Source organism: Phoca vitulina, unplaced genomic scaffold (assembly GCF_004348235.1).
Source record: "Phoca vitulina isolate PV1807 unplaced genomic scaffold, GSC_HSeal_1.0 scaffold16, whole genome shotgun sequence".
Taxonomy (NCBI): domain Eukaryota; kingdom Metazoa; phylum Chordata; class Mammalia; order Carnivora; family Phocidae; genus Phoca; species Phoca vitulina.
Genome location: NW_022589719.1, coordinates 35,653,529 through 35,672,891, shown reverse-complemented (window position 1 = coordinate 35,672,891; position 19,363 = coordinate 35,653,529). Strand labels below are relative to the sequence as shown.

At 56.4% G+C, this 19,363-nt stretch overlaps 1 protein-coding gene across 1 annotated transcript in view; it reads left to right on the top strand.

Annotated features, from left to right (window-relative positions):
• SHANK2 (SH3 and multiple ankyrin repeat domains 2) overlaps positions 1-19,363 on the top strand; it is a 477,134-nt gene that overhangs the window by 86,638 nt on the left and 371,133 nt on the right. The window contains 3 exon segments of the mRNA XM_032414570.1: positions 5,537-5,688; positions 6,668-6,835; positions 15,037-15,153. Coding sequence (XP_032270461.1) covers positions 5,537-5,688; positions 6,668-6,835; positions 15,037-15,153 — 437 coding nt within the window.

Here is a 19,363-nt window from a genome sequence, read left to right as displayed (position 1 = left end):
GGTGTCCTACTTTTTAAAATTAAAATAAAAATCACGCCTAACTCAGGGTTACAAACATGTACTCCTATGTTCTTTCCTACAGTTTTATAGCTGCAGCCCTTTCATTTATGAGCCATTCTGAGTGACGTTTTGTCTACGGCGTGAGGTAGGGCGCCCACGTGGAAATCTAGTTGACCCAGCACCATTTGTTAAACAGATGACGACTTTCCCCGCAGTCATGTATAATTTGTAAATAAAGTGATACACCCGCATGAGAGACAGCACCATTTTTCTATGTTTGCTTGTTTACTCATCACATAGCTGATTAGGTGGGAGAACTGTGCTCTGGGCCCATGTAGACTTGATGTCTATTCGTGACCTGGGAATCTTGCTAAAATGTCAGTTCTGGTCCTGAAGATTTGGGCTGGGGCCAGAGATTTAGCCTTTTCTTTTCTTTTCTTTTTTTTTTTTTTTTTTAACATTTTATTTATTTATTTGAGAGAGTGAGCACGTGAGAAAGAGAGAGCGTCAGCTCAAGTGGGGGTTGAGGGCAGAGGAAGAAGCAGACTCCCCACTGAGCAGGGAGCCCATCCTGGGGCTGCAGCCGCTTAACCGACTGAGCCACCCAGGCGCCCCGAGATTTTGCATTTCTAACTAGCTCTAGGTCACGCCCATGTTGCTCGTCCATGGAACCCATTGGAGTGGAGAAGTGGTTCCCGTGTTGAAACCATGTAAGGAGGTTTTACCAGTCCTGATACTGGTGGGGTCATCCTCACACCGATTAAAGCAGTATTTGGGTGTGGGACCGGGTGGTTTTGCTGTGCTGTCCGGTTTGCGAACCCGCATTCTCCTGCCAAGCGGGGCCAGAGGTGCTGTGGACCGCCGGCCTGTTAGAGGTGCAGGTTCTCAGCTACGCCAGTCCTGTTAAATCACCGCTGGGAATGAAGTCCACATTCTTTGTATTAATGAGCTCTTTGGAGGATTCTTAATTCATGCCCACGTCTGGGAACCACAGATCTAGGTAATGAGGAAGAAATCGCTGAATCACCTCTCTCTGGTCCTTGGGAATTTTGAAGTGTGGTCTCAGGTCCCTGGATTTGTCACAGAGATGGGGATGAGCGCACCGTGATGCTGTAGGGAGGCTTCTTGCTGTTGAGGTTGTTAACGTTTGAGGACATATCAGATTTCCGCTGACCCAGAAGAGAGAAGGGCGCAGGATAGGGCAGGGGTGTAGCCCCACCTCTCTGGATTTGCTTCTCGGGTGTCCCCTGAGAAACAGACATCCCCATCGTGTGGACTTTCAGAATATTCCATCTGGAGGCCATGTCTCCCTTAGAGGGTTAGGAAACACAGCCACAAATGGCTTCTTCTGAAACTCCTGGTCAGGAGTGTTTCCTGGGTCATCATCCATGGTGTTGCATTTTGGCGAAATCTCAGTCTGACACAGAAGGGATGTGTCATGTTTTAGAGAGATGCGTTTTCAGAAAATGGATCACTTTAGGAAAGTGAGCTTAATGTGAGTGAAGGTAAAAGCCTGACTCCACTAGAATATTGTCCTTGTTATGTGTTGTGAGGGGGTCTATCTCCATGTTAAGCTGCTGCAGCGAGTCTTACCTGTGCCGTCACCATAGATCCTGTTGCTCCTCACGCCGTTGGGAGCTTTTTCATCACGAAGCACTTTCAAAGCTGTGACTCCCTGTTGCCCCTCACTGTGGGCTGGACAGGGTGGTCTTTGCAGCACAGAAGGGAACCAGGCCCTGTGGGGTTCAAGGTGTCTGTCTAAGTCACGGCTGAACCCATACTGGAGTGCAAAGGTTCCAGATGCAAAGCCAGGTTTTTCCCACTTGCGACGTTTTGCAGGAGGCATTCGGGTGTAGGGAATGGGGTGTGTGATCTCTCAATTGTGGATAATTTAATAATGAGTTTTATATTAGAAAACAGCACTAAGATAATTGAATGCACGGGTTGTGCTCCCTCTGTCACTTGTGAGCCCAAATATTAATCTTTTCCTTTACTCATTTTTAACTGTCTATGTGTATGTATGATCTCCATCTATACACGCCTGCCCATCTTTTCACTCACCCATCTTTCTTTCTCTCTTCCTTTCTCCCTCCTTCTGTCTCTCCTTCCCTATATCTATCCACCCACTCATCCATCCATCCATCCACTTATCCATCAATTTATCCATCCATCCATCCATCCACCTACCTATCCATCCATCCATCCACCCATCCACCCATCCATCCATCCACCCATCCACCCACCGACCCATCCATCCATCTCTGTTCGTCCGTCCATCCATCCATCCATCCATCCACCTACCCACCCATCCCATCCATCCATCCATTTATCTATTCACCCATACTTCCATCCATCCATCCACCCATGCACCCACATTCCCATCCATTCATCCACCCACCACATGTCCATCCATCCATCCACTCATCCATCCAACCATCTATCTATCCATCTACTCATTCACCATCCATCTGTCCATCCACCCACCCATCCGTCCATGCACTCATCTAACCATCTGTCCATCCATCCACTTATCCAAACATCTACCCAGCCCCTCATCCAGTGATCTGTTTACCTGTTTTTTTACCTATCTTATAAAAGCTCAAGGATACTGTACCTTATTGTCCTCCTGGGGTGGCCACAGTCCCCAGTGCAGGGCAGAGCACTTAGTAGGTGTGTGAATATTTGTTTCCTTTGCTTCACATTCTAGGAGAATCGGCACTGTCTTGCTGAGGAAGTCATGTGGGATTGTGCCAGTCCAAGTTGTGGTGGGGGTGGAAATGCTAACAAGTATTGGCTTCATGGTTCATTTTATAAATTACTTTTTTATTATTGTAAAATAATAAAGTCATTGTACAGGCTTGTAAAAATATAGAAAAAAGCCATAATGAAGAGAGCAAAATTTGTCTCTTCGTGAGACTAACTGCTCTGGCTGGCAGTCCCCGAGGGCGCGCCCGGGGGTGGGCACCATCCAGCATAGGACACATGCGTTCGGGCCTCACAGGGGAGGAGACAGGTCCGGAGGGTTTTGGGGACCTGCTCAGGTCATCCAGCCTTCCAGGAGCAGAGCTGGGTTTTGCTGCCGGTGGTCCCTTTTCTCCAGGAGGCGCTGCTCACCCACACGTTTGGTTTCCGAGGTCTTTCTCCGGCACTTGGATGCTCCCAGGAACACCCAGGGCCCGGGGTGCGCACACTTCAGCCTGCAGCGCACGGAGCCCCCACCGCTCTCCTTGTCCCCACGACTGGACAGATTGGAAGCCAGTAGCCAGTGTCCTTGTGCCGTGCTTCCAGGTCCCCCCACTTCTCACCCCTGCAGACCCTCCTGCTGGTGCCTTTCGAAGCTCGGGCGCTTGTTTGCTGGAGCCAAAATGTGACTGGGCCATGTCTGGGCGAGAGCGTTATTATGTGTTCGAGACTGTCTGAAAAGACGAGAGCCGTTTCTACTCCACTGGGCAGTCAAGTTGAGAGAGACTGGGACCATCTTGAGGTTATACTCGTTGAGGTTCTAGTATATTTATCAAAACTGAAGTAATTTCAAAATGTAAACACTGAGGAATGTTTTTGGAGGATTGTGGTGCAGGTGAGCTCAGGCCCCAGGCTCGTTAGAGAACCGGGCACGTGGTCATCAGTCACACAGTGCGAGCCCCTGACGGCCACGCGTTTGCAGTTGATGGATGAGTATCTTCTTGGGCTGGTTCCATCAGCCGCATGTGGGGTCTCACTGGACGTCCCCTTCCTGAAGGGTGTGTAAGCTGGGGGGGGGCTCTCCCAACCTCACCCGGGTGGGTCCCGGTCAGGTTTGAACGTGGCAAGTCTGCAGTGCGTCCTTTGGGCAGGGCTGTTTGAGAAAGGGACCGCTTGTCCTGGGTGCCGTCTGAGGGCTGGAGGTCCCCCTCAAGTACATAAGATACCGTACCATTAATGGGGTGCCTAGTTTTCTACTCAGCGACTCTTACGTGCCCAGCAGCCTCCCAGGGTTTGGCTCTGCCAAAGGGGTCTGTAATCTGGAGTCCGGGGTATGACTCCAGCTGGGTTCCAGTTGCAATGGCCATGGGTGGACAGCCAAATAAGAAAGAAGAATCCTGATCGTTCTGAGGGTTGACATGGCCCCAGATGACCATCAGGCCTAAATTGACCTTACACATGAGGGGCCGGCTTCCTCAAGTTGCTGTAGGAAATTTGATGTGAAGCGTAGACGCTGGGGGCTCCTGAGGACCCGGCCTTCCACGCCCTTCACCTGCCCCCAAAGGACCCGAGCCCTCGCCAATGCCGTCAGAAGCCCCGACAGCTCCCTCTCCCCGCTCTAGCGGGCGGGGGTCTCTCCCCAAGTTTGCATCTGTCTGCACGTCTGCCCCATTTCCACGTCTCTGCCCCCACGTGGAGCTCCTGCCCTGCTCCACGCCGTCTCAACCCGACACCCCTGCACCTCACTGTGACACATCCAGGTGTGGGGTGAGTCCCCCAGTGAGTTTAAAGAGCCCTCAGAACAGTGCTCCTTTACGTGTAAAGAAGCCTGGGGATTAGGGCTAGATGGGGGTGGCGAGCTGAATTCATGATGCGGTTGTCCTTCCTGGGGACAGCCGGGGACGCGACTGGGGTGAGGTCAGAAGGGAATTCAGCCCCGGGTCAGATGCCCCGGTTCTTTTATTCTCAAAATGCGCTTGAAGTCAGAACGACTCATCATCAACCAGTAGTGTTTCTGGGTCCTGGGGACATGCACGTTGTCATATCGCCCTTGACACTCTTCTAGAAGGTAAAAGCCTCTCCAGTGAAGCACATCAGGGCAGTGCGCCTTGCTCGGCAGTGGCTATGATGGGCACTCGGGCTGACCGAGCGGGAGAGAAGGTGGTTTTAACCGAGTACTGCCCTCCCCGTCACAGCCAGCAACAGACTGGTCTGCAGTCAGCTGCCCAGGGCGGTGGGGGACCCTTCTTAACGTTGTCCGCATGGGGGTGGGCTCCGTGGTTCTGTCCCCTGGGCTTCTGCCCCAGCCCTGCTGCCGGTCATTTATCGCGCTGACCCCATTCAGGTCTCTGCCTGCTCAGACCCAGACCTCCATGGGGCACAGACTGCACGCCTCCCCTACCCTTGTGTGCCTGCAGCCTGAGCCGGGTGTCCTCCAAGATGCCCATAAACGTCGTGACTTTGAGATGCAGAAAGGCAGGCCTCTGCCTTTCGGACCTTTAACTGTAGCCCCAGTGGGTCGCTGCTCCCCACGGTAAGCATCTGGATGGTGCCACGGGATTCTGTGTCCTGAGAGCGAGGGCAGCTTCTCAGACCCGCTGCCCACAAAGCGATAATGTGGAAACTCTGTCTCTGCCCCCATTTTGATTTGCATGGGACCCCGAGCGTCACCACCATTGTCACCCTTGAGACCGTGCTAACCGCGGGGATACTGGGGCTAACAGGTGGGAGCTGCGAATACCCTGGGGTCGGTTCTTCAAGCTCACTCTCAGACTTGGCACTTGGTTCGTGAGCCGTGTGCCTTGGCCATCTCCCCGGTGCGGGTTCTGAACTGCGTTGTGTTTGGGTCCCGCAGAGACCCCACTGACCTTAGCTGCTCAGCTGGACGACCCCGCGGAGGTGATCAAAGCTCTCAGAAACGGCGGGGCTCACCTGGACTTCCGCGCCAGAGATGGGATGACCGCCCTGCACAAAGCCGCCCGAGCCAGGAACCAAGTGGCCCTGAAGGTACATTCCGGAGCCCGTCTCCCCCAGGGGGCACCCCTTCCCTGTCTGATCCCCGACTTCCACACCGGTTCCCTGTCCCCATCCCATGACGACCACCCGAGCTGACCCCGAATTGTGTTCCCACGTGGGTTTGGACATCTAGTCGGGGCCCCCGACCCTCTCTTCTTGGGAATTTTAGAATTTGGTGTTTATAAAAGGTCATCTATCCCTCTCGTTTGGCCAGAGGCTTGTGATTTCTGCCAGGAAGGGCAGCACTGAAAGCCACCCCCTCATGCCCCCTGGGAGGAGGCTGCAAACCCAGCCCATAGGCCCTGAGCCAGCCTTGTTGCTGTCGCCAACCCCCTCCCTGGTCTCTGGAAGCCCACCCGGGGGGGTGCTTTCACCCCTCACCCTCCCCACGGCCCTCTGCATGCTTTATCTGCCCTGGCCCCAAGTGTGGGGGCCCCCAAGAGCCCTGGCTGGGAGGGAGGGGGATCTGCTGTTGGGGTCTGACCCCCAACACGATGCTTGTCTTGGAAGTCACGGATTTCTCAAGTTCACATCAGCTCTACCTCGTCCGCTGCCTTAGTCCGAAATCCACGCTGGGATGGTTTTATGCTGTAGGTTGAATAGTACAGCTTTTCCCTTTCTGCAAAAGCTGCCCTCACTTTGTTGCTCTCAGCCAGTACGGGGTTTTGGGGGGGGGTCAGCAGGGCGCAGCAAGTCCCTGCGTGCCCCCCACGCGTGTCTGTCTGCAGAGCGTCTCCTGACGTCCCGGATGCACGCGCGTCCTGTCGCCTGGGCTCCACCTGCTACTTCAGGGCCGGGAACCTCACCACCTGAAGCTGGCCCCTGCTTCACTCTGGGAGGCCCGGGAAACGTGCGGACCCGCGGGCCTGCTCAGCCTCGGCCGGCGGGAGAGTGACCCCCATGCTTCGTTCTTGATTCACTCCCTGCAGAAGGGGTCATGAGACCCGTGTTTGGTGTTTTTGTTTTCTAGACCCTTCTGGAGCTGGGAGCATCGCCCGATTACAAAGACAGCTACGGGCTCACGCCGCTGTACCACACCGCGATCGTCGGGGGGGATCCCTACTGCTGTGAACTCTTGCTCCACGAACATGCCACCGTGTGCTGCAGGGACGAGAACGGCTGGCACGAGGTCCACCAGGTGCGCACGCCACACCCGTAACACGCCTGCCCTCAGCCTCTCACCCCGCGCCCACAGCCGCCCTCCCAGCGTTCTGTTCCATTTGGAGCAGTCGCCGGCATTTAAAAACAGGGATATTTACCTAGAAACACACGTTTCTGACCTCTGTAGAGAAATCGGAAAGTTAGGCAGGCCTCTTGCATTTCTGTAGGGCAGTGATCATCTGGAGTTGTGGGGTGAACACGCCCTTCGTAGGCGCTGGGAGCTCTCCGTGCATCTAGCGTCTCGGGGGCCCCAGTAGAGCTTGGCGCCAGGTGCTTTGTGCGCACAGGTGACCCAGTGTGCTGCCCGATTTCTGATACAGGTGGTCCGGCGCGATGCCCGATTTCTGATACGGGTGACCCGGCGCGATGCCCGATTTCTGATACGGGTGACCCGGCGCGCTACCCGATTTCTGATACAGGTGGTCCGGCGCGATGCCCGATTTCTGATACGGGTGGTCTGGCGCGATGCCCGATTTCTGATACGGGTGAGGCGGTGTGCTGCCCGATTTCTGATACGGGTGACCCGGTGCGATGCCCGATTTCTGATACGGGTGACCCGGTGCGCTGCCTGATTTCTGATACGGTGACCTGGTGTGATGCCCAATTTCCATGCATAGGACCCAGGTTTCCCTGATCCCACCTGGCACCGTGGGGCTGGGGGTGTGTCAGCTGCAGTCTTGTAAAGAAACAGCATCCACCTGATGGCTCAGATGAAGAGTCGTTAGTGCATCCAGAGCAGGGGAGGAAGTTGTGGTCCCAGAAGCAGGGACAGCTGAGGTGGGAGGGTGGCCGCAGGTAGGAACTGCCCTGGCTTCTCTCTTGTCCTGCCCTCCTATTGGCTGAGCCGTGTGTGAGCCAGCCAACCAGGGAGCCCAGTGGTGCAGGTGTCCGGGTCAGGGTCTCTGGGCAGAAGAGGGTGGACAGTGGTCTGGGGGAGCAGGGCCCAGGAAGGCAAGGGGAAAGGCCTGAATGGGGGGGGTGTCTCTGAACTGTTCTCCAGATGGGCAGTGCCACCTGTCCATTTCCCTCAGCCACTGTGACCTTACACACTTGCCTGGTCCGGGTGGGGTCATGCCCCCCACCCACTGTGGTCAGAGGGCCGAGCAGTGCTGAGGGGTCCCAGGTGGGCTCTGGGGTGCAGGCATGTCCACCCCGCTTGGCTTTCTGCGTGCTGGGTCAGCCCTGACTCGTCAGCAGCCTGGGGAGGCGTCCAGTTCCGTCCTGCGGTGTGAGCCGGGGCCCCGCAAAGCTGCTCCTGGCCACCTCCAGCCCACACCCAGGGAGGGACCCTCGGGGGAGTGAGTAGCGATGAGTGCCCTGGGGTCTCCATTTGTTCACCCATAAAGTGGGTGTCAGCGGGCCCGCGGCGCCCTCGGGCCGTGGGAAGGATCTAATGTAAGTGCAGTGCTAAGCCTCCTCTCTGCTCATCCTGCCCGTTCTCACTCTGGCCCCCATGGCTGCACGTCTGAGTGCTTTCGGGTCATTCCAGAGTCATTTCCTGGCCTGTCCCAAACCCCGGTTTGAAATGTAGTTTTAATACCATGCAGGTACAGTGAGGCCAACCGATCGGGAGTTGGCTGCCATTGGAAAGAGGGTGTGTTACTCACAGATCCTGGGAGGAGGGGCAGATGGGGCAGGGGGGCCACATGGGAAGCACTGGGCTGGGTCAGGAGGCAGCAGGAGCGGGGGGAAATGGGGCCAAGAGCCTTCACTGTGACTTTATTAGGATGGAACAGGCCGAGGCATGGCTGGTCTGGATAACGTCAGGGGCTCAGGGGCACTGGGGCTGTCCCTGGCTGTCTGGGCTGACCAGGGCAGGTGGGTCGTGGCCCTGAGGGCGAGAGCCCAGTAAGGCAGGTGGGGTGATGGCTCTGTGTGAGCCGGTTTGTGTCTGAGAGCCGCCCTCTGGGCCAGTCCTGTGGGGTCAGAATTGACTTGCCTGGGGAGGGGCAGACCCCCCCCCAGTGTCGGCAAGGCCCCACATGCCAGGGTGTCAGAAATACAGAAGATGGGAACGTGGAGTTGCTAGAGCTTGAACCCTGCAGCAGGGCCCCAGCTTTGGAGAGTTCTCGGGGCCGGGTTCGCCCTCCACCAGCCGGAGGCCTCCCACCAGCGACCCTTTTCCCTCTGGTGCATTCGACAGTCTGGCCTCTGGTCACCCTAAGATGAAGAAGCATCAGTGTGTTGGGGTGGGCGGGGGGCGATCCTGGTGGTCACTTCCTGCAGTGTGGGCTCCAGCCGTGATTTCTGGTCCCTGCGTGTGCTGGGTTCCATCCCTGAGACCCCGAGCGCGGGTTCCGAGCCTGCGGGCATTGAAGCCACCAGACCTCTTGGTCCCAGGGCCCCAGCCCCTGGCGCTGAGTTTGAGCTTGGAGGGGGCGCTCCCAGGCCTGAGCATCCCGCTTCCCATGGCGCCCATCAGGATGGTGTCATGTCCCCCAGGTGGTGGGTTTCTTTTCCACGATGTCCTGGGAGGCCAGTTCCCTCCCTACTAGAGGTTCTCGATTTTCCGGGTGAAGTCCCTGCCTCCCGAGCCCCGCTGTCTCGTCTGCTGCGGCTGAGACTGGCCGTGAGGTGGTGGAGGCAGGCGCGAAGCAGAGATCAGCAGACCGGCCGTCCTCCTCCGAGATTCTCAGCACTCGGTCGGCTCCCACGCCGTCCTGATCTGCTTTATCGGCTCCACCTTTCACACCCTGGAGCAACCCCAGCGGACACCTGCTGGCCTCCATGACTCAGACAAGGTAACCGCATGGAGAGGGGGAGTACCCTGCCCAAGGCCACAGCTGAGTCCACTCCCGGCCCCTCTCAGCACCGCCTCCAGGCTTGCAGACGGAAGCCGCCCCTGCCGTGACACCCGGCGGTGGCAGGAGGAAACAGAGGAGCCAGGTTTTGCACGGAGCTAGCAGGAGAAGCACCTTGGAGTTCTGGGGTCCGCAGTTCTGCATTTGACGTCTGTCCCTCTGCCTCGCGCCCTGGAGTGGGGGCGGCTCCTTCGCAGCCGCCTGGCTCCACGCCCTTGGACGGATCCTGCGCGCCCACAGCCAGGCCTGTTCACGGGTCCTGCGGTGGTTCTGCTTCCCGCCAAGGCCAAGGCCAGGTGCTGAACTGTGAAGCGAGGCCCTTCCGATCCCGCACCTGCCGCGCAGCGCCTGGGGACGCCCGCCCCCTGCAGGCCGACTGTGGAAGCGCGCGTTTTTGTATGTGGCTTGTCTGCAAACTCTTGAGTTGTTCCGATTACCCTAACTGCTCAACATGGAAGGAGTGGAAAATTCGAAGAAACAGAAAGAAGAAAGTAAAAAACACCCCAACACATCCCCACAACCCAAGAGCATCAAGATAAGGGAGGACACGTCCTCCCGTGCGTCTTGCCTGCAGCCTTGGCGCGGCGTGCGGACCGCGGGTTTGGCTGCGTCAGGACTCCAGGGTAGGTTACGGGAGGCTGAGGGCTCTGGAGAGGGTGGCTGCCCCCAGGCTGGGGACAGCTGCTCCGTGGAGGAGCCGCCCTGGGGTCCCACGCGCCTTCACGCAGGCCGTGCTCTGTCCTGGCCCTGGGAGAGCTCGAGCCCGCCCGCCCTCGCGGAGTTCCTCTGACCATGTTTCAGGGAGGGGCGTTCCCTCCTTCCGTTGTCAGTCCAGGGGATTGGCCTGTGAGTTAGCCACTCCCCCTCGCCCGGCCACGCCTCTGTCATGGTCCTCCTCGCCCAGCCGCGCCTCAGTCACTGTCTTAGTCCTCATCTGCTTGGTTGCGGTCATCATCACCATCATCACCGTCACCTGGCCATTGTCACAAAGAATATGTGGCAGCACTTAACCGCTTTGTTCACAGGCTTTACTATAGATCTCATCTGATTTCCTCAAGAATTCCTTTTTTTCCCAAAGATTTTATTTATTTATTTGCGAGAGAGAGATCACGAGCAGCGGTGAGGGGCAGAGGGAGAAGCAGACTCCCCGCTGAGCAGGGAGCCCGACGTGGGGCTCGATCCCAGGACCCCGGGATCATGACCCCACGCCCCACTGCAAGCAGCCAAGCCCCCCGGCCCCAGCAGTCGGAGCTGCAGGAAGTGCCTTTCCTTGCTTTGGGGGGTCTGCCACATGCTGACCTGGGGCGTCAGATCCATATCCCGTGCCCCTACCCTGCCCGGACGAGCAAGGATTCCTTCAGAGAAGTAATCAATGCTTCCTTTTGCGGGGGGGCCTGCGGAGGGATTGAAGCCCACCAAGCAGGTGTCCTTCCAACCAGCCCTGATTCTTGGGGCTGAGAGGAGATGCCAGGAGGCGAGGGGAGGGGTGAAGACCCCAGGCCAGGATGGAGGGGCGCCACCTTCTCCCCATGGTCGGAGCCTGTGTTCTACCCTAGTGATGCCAGGGAAGTCTGCGAGAGACGTCTTCTGTCCAGAACTCATGTTATAAAAGCCGTGGGCTCCATAGGGAAAGCGACCACTACCGCAGCTGTCAAAACATACCTTCCCTTTTGGAGTTCTTAGCATGACATTTTGTATGTCATTGCAGGCCGAAACTTACAGACTAGTTGATCTGAACTGATTGTATTGGTTTGTTCGGGCAGTTTTGACGAAATCCCACCGACGGGGCTCACACGACAGACGAGTACTGTCCCCCGGTCCTGGAGGCTGAAGCCCAGGATGCACGTGCGGGCAGGCGGAGTCCCCCTGAAGCCTCTCTCCTCGTGTGTGTGTGTGTGTGTGTGTGTGTGTGTGTGTGTACAGCCGTGCTCTCCCTGTGTCCTCACAGGGTCGTCCCTGTGTGCGGGTCTGTGTCCTGATCCCCTCTTCCTAGAAGAACCCCGGTCACCCTGGATCAGGGCCACCCCAGTGGCTTCATGTTACCTTAATCATCTCTTCAAGGTCCCCATCTCCACATATAGTCACATCCTGGGGTGCTGGGGGTCAGGGCTCCAACAGAGGAATTTGGGAGGACATCGTTCAGCTCCTAACCCTGGCCAACACAGAGCTGGCCGCTTCCTGGTTGACCTGCCATCCACACACTCATTCGCACATTTCCCCGACGCCCCTTTGGGCTGGCAGCAAGACCACCACTGGCCTTTGAAAACCGTGGAACCCAGGGCCGTGGGGCAGCCAGTGGCTCAAGTCAAGCAAGCCACGTGTGCGCGTGTTTGGGCAAGAGTGTCCCCGTGCTGCCGGGCACCTTACTTGCTGACCAAGCGAGGGCTGAAATGATGTATTGTTTTCGAACCATCGGATAGAGATGTCTCCTGTTCACATTATAAGCACATGCTTCACATAGGAGAAATGCCTAGGCGTGGTGTGGATTAAGTAATTTGGTTGGTGGCACAGAATCATGCAGAAGCATTTGCTGCTCACTTGCAATGCAGTGAACTCCGCATTGTTTCCACGTGCCTTGCACAACCTGGGGCGCCTCTCAGCTTGCTGCCCCCTTAGGGTAATAGGTGTGTCACAGCAGGTGTCCAGCAGGTGGCAGTAAAGCGCTGGAAGGAAGGTGCGCCCTTTTCCCTAATTTCCACCAAATTGTGTGGTTGGCTATTGATGGGGTGGGTGTTTGGCATAGCAGGGATGAACCGCAGGTCTCTTGGGGAAACTTCTCCAAACACGCACGCCCAGGAGATTTGCAGGGAGTAGGTGTGGAGTGGAGCCCCCCACACGTGCATTTCCCAAAAAGCACCTCATCTAGATGGTTAAGATACAGGAGTGTAAGGGGTACTGTATGTCAGGTTCCAGCTCTCTGGCTCTGGCAGCCCTTCTCAGCTGTCTCTGGAAGGCCAGGAGCCACAACGCCCATTTCAAGGGGGAAATGGTTAGCATAGCCTATTTTGGGGCTGGACAGATTTCTTACTTTGGTGAGCTTTGAGGTCTTTGTGTCAAACAAGGACTAGGTTCTCTTTCTAAATTGTAGAGGACTTTATCAGTTTCAAACTCACAGAAGAGTTGCTAGAATGCTAGAGAACCCCACATACCTTCACTCACAGACCATGTTCGAGTTTTGTCCGTCGTCACTATAACGTCCCTCATACTGAAAGGATCCCATCTGGGACCCCGCATGGAAGCCTTCCGTCGGGGACCCCTGCGAAGATTATGGGGCACTCAGCTTGGAGATTGCCTCGCAACTTGGTTTGGGTCGGTGTTTCTTCTTGATGAGGTCCGGGGTGTGCATTTTCGTAGGAATATTGTAGGAGTGATCGTGTAGGGATATCGCATTCCTGGCATCCTGTCAGTGGGCACGTGGTGACCCTTGCCCGTTACCGGTGACGTTCACTCTGATCTCCTGGCCAGGTGGAGTCTGCCAGGCTTCTCTCTTTCCTTCTGTAATTAGGATTTTGTGGGGTCTCTGAGGCTGTTAAGTCCCTTTCCTCATCCCCCATCCACGGATGGTCTTAGCATCCATTGGTATTTCTCGCGTGCATTAATGATCACTGTCATGGCCACTAAATGGGGGTTTTCTACTCCCATCCTCTGGGGAGAGCCAATGAGCCCAGGCTCCTTTGATTTAAGGAACAGTGCTGTCAACTCAAACTGGTATAACAGGAAATAAAAGTCCTGGCCAGGCTCTCTGTGTCCCGAGGAGTCCAGGCATGGCTGGAGCTCGGACGGCCCGGTGACGGGCTGTATGTGCGTCTGCCCTTGGCCCCATGTCTGTCCTCCCTCCCTTCCTTTCTCACCCCTGTGGCCCTGCTCCTTTGCTGGGGGCCCCAGGTCTGGGGTTCTGCGGGTTGCGGAGGCCCCTGGGCTGTGCCCACGGCAGCAGTGGGCGGGGCAGCCCCCCAACCTCTGAGAGTGGGGCTGGGGTCCCCACAAGAATTGCAGGCACTGTTGCCACGGGAGGGGAGGGTGGGCAGCAACCGTGTCCGGGTAACCACCTGCTTCATGAACTAGTGAGCCTGCTCCACGGGGGGCGTGGTGTTAGAAGTGCGTGTTTCTCGGGTTCTCTGTGTAAGCTCGTCCCAGTAACAGTTCGAGCATCTTTCCCACCGTCTTTCCTTGGCGAGGTGCCACAGTCCGCCCCAGGTATCCAGAATGCGCGGTAGAGAGAGCTGCCTGGCCTGCCCCCCAGTGGCCTGTTTTCCTTCCTGCCGTGGGCCTCAGTGGCTGCCGTGGGCTTCAGTGGCCACCCTCGGCCTGAGAAGTGTGTGTCAGGACCCGCTTCCTGGCCTTCCCGGCTCCCATCTACGTTGTCACCGCTCACGGGGACCCTGGCCCTCCCACCTCCAGTGCTGTCCATCGCTGGCCACATGCTGGCCTTTCCCGAGGTGCCGGGAAGTGGGCGGATGGGGTGGGGGCTGGTTGGAACTGACTGCCCGCCCAGCGTCGTGGGCTGCCCTGGTACCACGCAGCGTGCCCAGGACCCCGGCTGAGCTGTCACAGCGCGGGGCCTCCTGGCTCCCTGAGAGCTGCCACGGGCAGGGGCTGGCCTGGTGCCGAGCAACACGTGGGCCCTTTGGGGTCCCTTATCCTACGTGATTCTCATAAGAACATTCTCATAAGAATGTAGGGTTTATGTCTACAAGTGAAGACATAGGCTCATGGGGGAACATTCTGGAAAATGGAAGGTCCATGACTTGGGTGCAGATCTCTTTGACCCCGGAGCCTTGTTGGTTCAGGAATAGCACACATCACCGCCTTGAAGGACCCCGGGAGGGAGAAATCTCACTGTGGGGCTGCCTGCCCCCGCCTTCTGAACGCTCCTCAGGGGTGGGTTACATTTCATAGCAACAATGGGGCCTGCCCCTCGCCTGGAGGTCAGGCTTGGCTCCCTTCCCTGGAAACAGCAGGGGCTGTATGTTCCCCTTCTTGCTGTTTTCATGCCCCCTCTCGGGGCCAGGGACTTTGGATAAGTGGGGCCAGAGATGGAGTGTCCTGGTTTGTGGGTTGGCCACTGAGGCCATCAGGGAGACAGCGCGTGTGTCCCTGGGCTTCGGGTCCCCAGGTCCAAAGGAAAGGAGCATTGGGGCCCTTCGCAGACCCGCTGTCCAGGAGCCCAGCATAAGTCCTTGGTTCTGTGATGAGCTCCCCCACCCTGATCCCAGCCAGGGGTGTGATGGCCCCCCTGAGGCTCAGGACGCTGTGGGTGGCCCTGCATTTGGGGTCCTGGTCCCACATGGGGGGTGGGCTGGGGTCGGCCGAGCACATGTCGAACTTGGAGACTGGTGTGTGGGTTTCCCACTGACAGCGCGGACTCTCGTTGCAGGCCTGCAAATACGGCCACGTGCAGCATCTGGAGCACCTGCTCTTCTACGGGGCCGACATGGCGGCCCAGAACGCCTCGGGGAACACGGCCCTGCACATCTGCGCCCTCTACAACCAGGTCAGTGTGGGCACGCTGGTGGGTGCGCTCCCCCAACACCCTGTCCGGCTGTGTGGGTGCCGGGGCTGGGACCGGGCTGAGCGCCCTGCAGGGTGCTGTCTGGCTCAGCACAGGTGCCCTAACAGAGCCCCACAGATGGTCCTGGAGGCTGGAGGTCCAAGATCAGGGTGCGGGCACGTTCCCTTCCCAGTGAGAGCCCTTTGCTGGCTGCACACGGCGCCTTCTGTGTCCTCACACGGTGGGGAGCGAGCAAGAGCATTGTGGTCTCTTCTGACAAGGGCGCTGTCCCGTCAGGTCAGGACCTCACTGGACCCTCAACCTCTCTTCAAGGTCCATTTCCAAAATCGCTCGCCTTGAGGGTGCGGGCTTCAGGGAGGAAGCTGGGGGGAATCCTCCAGCCCTTAGCAGCTGCTGCTTTGAGAATGGGTTACCCCTTCATAGCAAAGAGGAAGCCGAGTTGCGGGGAAGAGAAAGGAGCGGTCCCAGAGCTGGAGCTGGGCTGGAAACCCTGGTCTGCTCCCCTCCCAGGCCTCACTGCCACACTGTCCACTTCCAGAAGCGAGCTGGGGAGCCGGGATCCTCTCGTTTCCATCCTTCCCAGCTGAAGGTGCAAACTCTGCCTGCCCTGGGGTGGCCGTCTGCTGGGACGTGTGGGGCAGAGGGGCAGGGACGTGGCTGACCGGGCTCCCGAGGTCAGTCTGGCACCCCACCAAACTTGCACCGGACCAGCGTGTAACAAAGGCGAATTACCACCACTGTGTGTGCAAACACGCTCCCAATGGGCTTTTTCTCTTTAGCTGTGGTAACATATACATGACAAAATCATTTAGATTTTAACCACTTTTACAATGTAGTTCAGTGGCATTAAGCACATTCATATCGCTGTGCAACCAGCAGTGCTATCCTTCTAGGACTTTCCATCTTCCCAACAGAAACTGTGTCCCGAGAAGCACCCCGTCCCCCTCGCAGCCCCTGGCGCCCACCGTCTACCTTCTGTCTCCACGAATCTGACTCCTCTGGGGACTGCATCTGAGTGGGTTCCTGCAGCGTTTGTCCTTATATGCCTGGTTTATTTCACTGAGCGTAATGTCTTCAAGGTCCATCCATGCGTCGCATGTGTCGAATGTCCTTTCTTATGGCTCAATAATATTTCATTATGTGGATGGACCACATTTTGTTTATCCATTTATCCCTTGATGGACACATGGATGCTTCCGCCTCTTGGCTGTTGTGAATAATACTGCCATGAACGTGGGTGTACGAGTATCTCTTCAAGACCCTGCTTTCCTCTTTGGGAGGGGGATTGTACCTACAAGTGGAACCCCAGCATGAATAAAAAGAAGCACATACTCTTCGGTGTTAGACCAGAAACCAAGGGAAGCTGGAGATGAGCTAGTTTGGTGTGCCCTGAGGGGTAGGACATGATCCTTGGCCTCTAGGAGCATGAATCCCAAATGGCAAGGGAGCAGCACCCTGGACCATGTGAGCACCCTGCTGGTCCCGCCGAGAGGCACAGCGGTGGGGCTGAAGACGGTGGAGAGGCTCGTGGAGGCCGTGGGAAGGGCCTGGGGCTCCCAGGAGGCCATGGATTGCAGGACCTGCTTGGGGCAGGGCGGTGGGGGGGAAGGAGGGTCAGTGTCCTTGAGGCTCAAGGTCAAGATAACTCCTGGATGCCAGTATCGAAGGTGTTCTCTGCTCCAACTTTATTTTCTTCTTGTCCCTCTGATTTCAAGGAACTTTGAGTCTGGAGGGTGGTGGGGTCTGGACACTATACTAAACAGCTGAGCAGAATGTGGGGGTCTCCACCAACTGGAGGAACAGGGGAGATCTTTCGGGGGCCCCTAAGCTGTGTGCACTTGGCTTGTCTTCTCTGCCATCGGCATCATCTTCCCAGAACGAAGCCATCTTTTCGGGTGAGATCTTCAGCCTTTGTCTACACCTAAGTCCTTTCCCTGGCCCTTCCAAGACCAGACCCCTCCAACCACTTTACTTCCAGCTATGAAACCCTCCTAGATTCTTTGCCGTAGAAAACTCCTGTGCATCCTTCAAGACCCAACTCAGATATCCCACCCTTAGTCAAGCCTTCTCTTAATGAGCCCCTGAGAGCATTAGCTGTAGTTTGCTCTGCAGCCCTTTGCAAGATAACCAGGATGAACTGCCATTATTATGCCTTGCCTGTTTTCCCTGCTAGCACCCTGTCCCCCTTGGACCCAGCTTCTCAGAGGTATAGATTGCCATCTTTTAGGGTCTCTTCCGTGGCTGGCATGGCAGAGCAGCTCAGCCAGAGGGGGTTGGGGGCGTGTTTCAGCAGAGCTTCCTCCTTAATACGAGCATATCGGTGGGATTTGCATGCAGCGCGGGCAGTCGGTGCTGCACGGTGTTTTTGGACGTCGGGGTGGCTTTGTGAGCATGGAGGTACCTAGCTGGGCCACGTTCAGAAAACGCACATCATGAGACTTGGCTTTGGCAGGTAAAACATCTGTGCCTACATGTGCTTCTCAATTGTTGCCTTAGAGGGGAAAAGCATTCCTTAATTTCCCCCAGTAGATTTCAAGCATAATTTATCATGAATGAGAAAAGAAAAACAGGAAGAAATGTTTTCTGTTGCTTGAAATAATTGTGGACAAGACGGTCTTTGAGAGTGTCGGTGGTATTTTGTTAGGGAAGGTTCAAGCAGTCTGGTAGTCCTCATTCTGACGTGTTGACGGGGCCTGGTGTGACTGGCATGGCGCTGCCTGTCCCCCGTCTGTCCCCAGCCCTCGGCCGATGGCTTCGGGGAGACCCTCCCCCATGTGCCTGAGGAGTATTTTTTTCTCTTAGGTATTTTCTTTTAGGAGCAAACATTTCCTGTAAAGGGCCACTTAGTAGATATTTTTGGCTTTGTGGGCCACGTGGGCTTGGTCACGGCCATCCCACTCTGCCACTGCGGCATGAACTCAGCCACGGACAACACCGAGGTGAGTGAGTGTGGCCGTGTGCCGATCAAACTTTATTTGTAAGACAGGCAGCAAGCTGAGTTAGGCTGGGCGCCATACTTTGCCCAGCCTGGGTGGGGAAGACTGCATCTGCACCCTCCCCAGACACACGTGTAGACAGACTCCCTGCTCTAAGGCTGAGCGACTTGCTCCCAGTGTGCCAGTGAGCCTGGGTAGGCGTGTGAGAGCTGTCCCCTCTCTCCAGGGTCCCAAGATCAGCCTGCTGCTGCTCTAGGCTGTGTGTCCCTCTGCAGCATGGCCAACAACCCAGCAAGGTCATGGTCTAGACCACAGGGAGCCCTGTCCTCTCCACGTCCAGCATGCACCGCACATTGTCCCTAACCAGAGCCCTGTCCTCCCATGTCACCAATGTGTTGCGCTCCTCTGTTCTACACATGTGGGCATCACGTGGCAGCATCAGGCCAGGCTCAGTGCCGACTAGAGGAACCGCTTTGCAACTTTCAGCAGAAAAGGTGTCGGAGGGCGCACATACAGAGCACTCCAGGAAATCATGTTGAGAAGTAGACTGCTCCAGGGGTGGGGACACAGTGTGGGAAGGTCAGAATAGGATTCAGGGAAAGGAACTGGAAGCAGCCACAATGAGGTGGAGTTGCAGTGCAAGGAGGCGTGGCAGTCTGGGCTCCATATGGCCTAGACCGTGACCTTGCTGTGTTGTCTGGGACAAACTCCTGTCTCTCTTGGGCAATGAATTCTCCCATCTGTAAAGTAAGGATAATTCTACCTAACTTCCAGAGTTGCTAAGAGGCTTAAAATAGAAAACAAACATATGGTATGTCTGCCACACAGTGGATGCTTGGTAAATGGTAGCTGTAACGGTGGTGATGGTGATGGTGGTAGTGATGATGGTGATGGTGGTGGTGATGGTGATGATGATGGTGATGATGGTAGTGATGATGGTGGTGATCGTGATGATGGTGGTGATGATGCTGCTGGTTATGATGGTGGTGGTGATGATGGTGATGATGATGGTGCTGACGGTGGTGATGGTGATGATGATGGTGGTGATGGTGATGATAATGATGGTGGTGATGGTGATGATGGTGGTGATGATGCTGCTGGTTATGATGATGGTGGTGATGATGGTGCTGATGTTGGTGATGATGGTGGTGATGGTGATGATGATGGTGATGATGGTGATGGTGGTGATGACGCTGATGCTGATGGTGATGATGATGATGGTGATGGTGGTGATGATGGTAATGATGATGGTGATG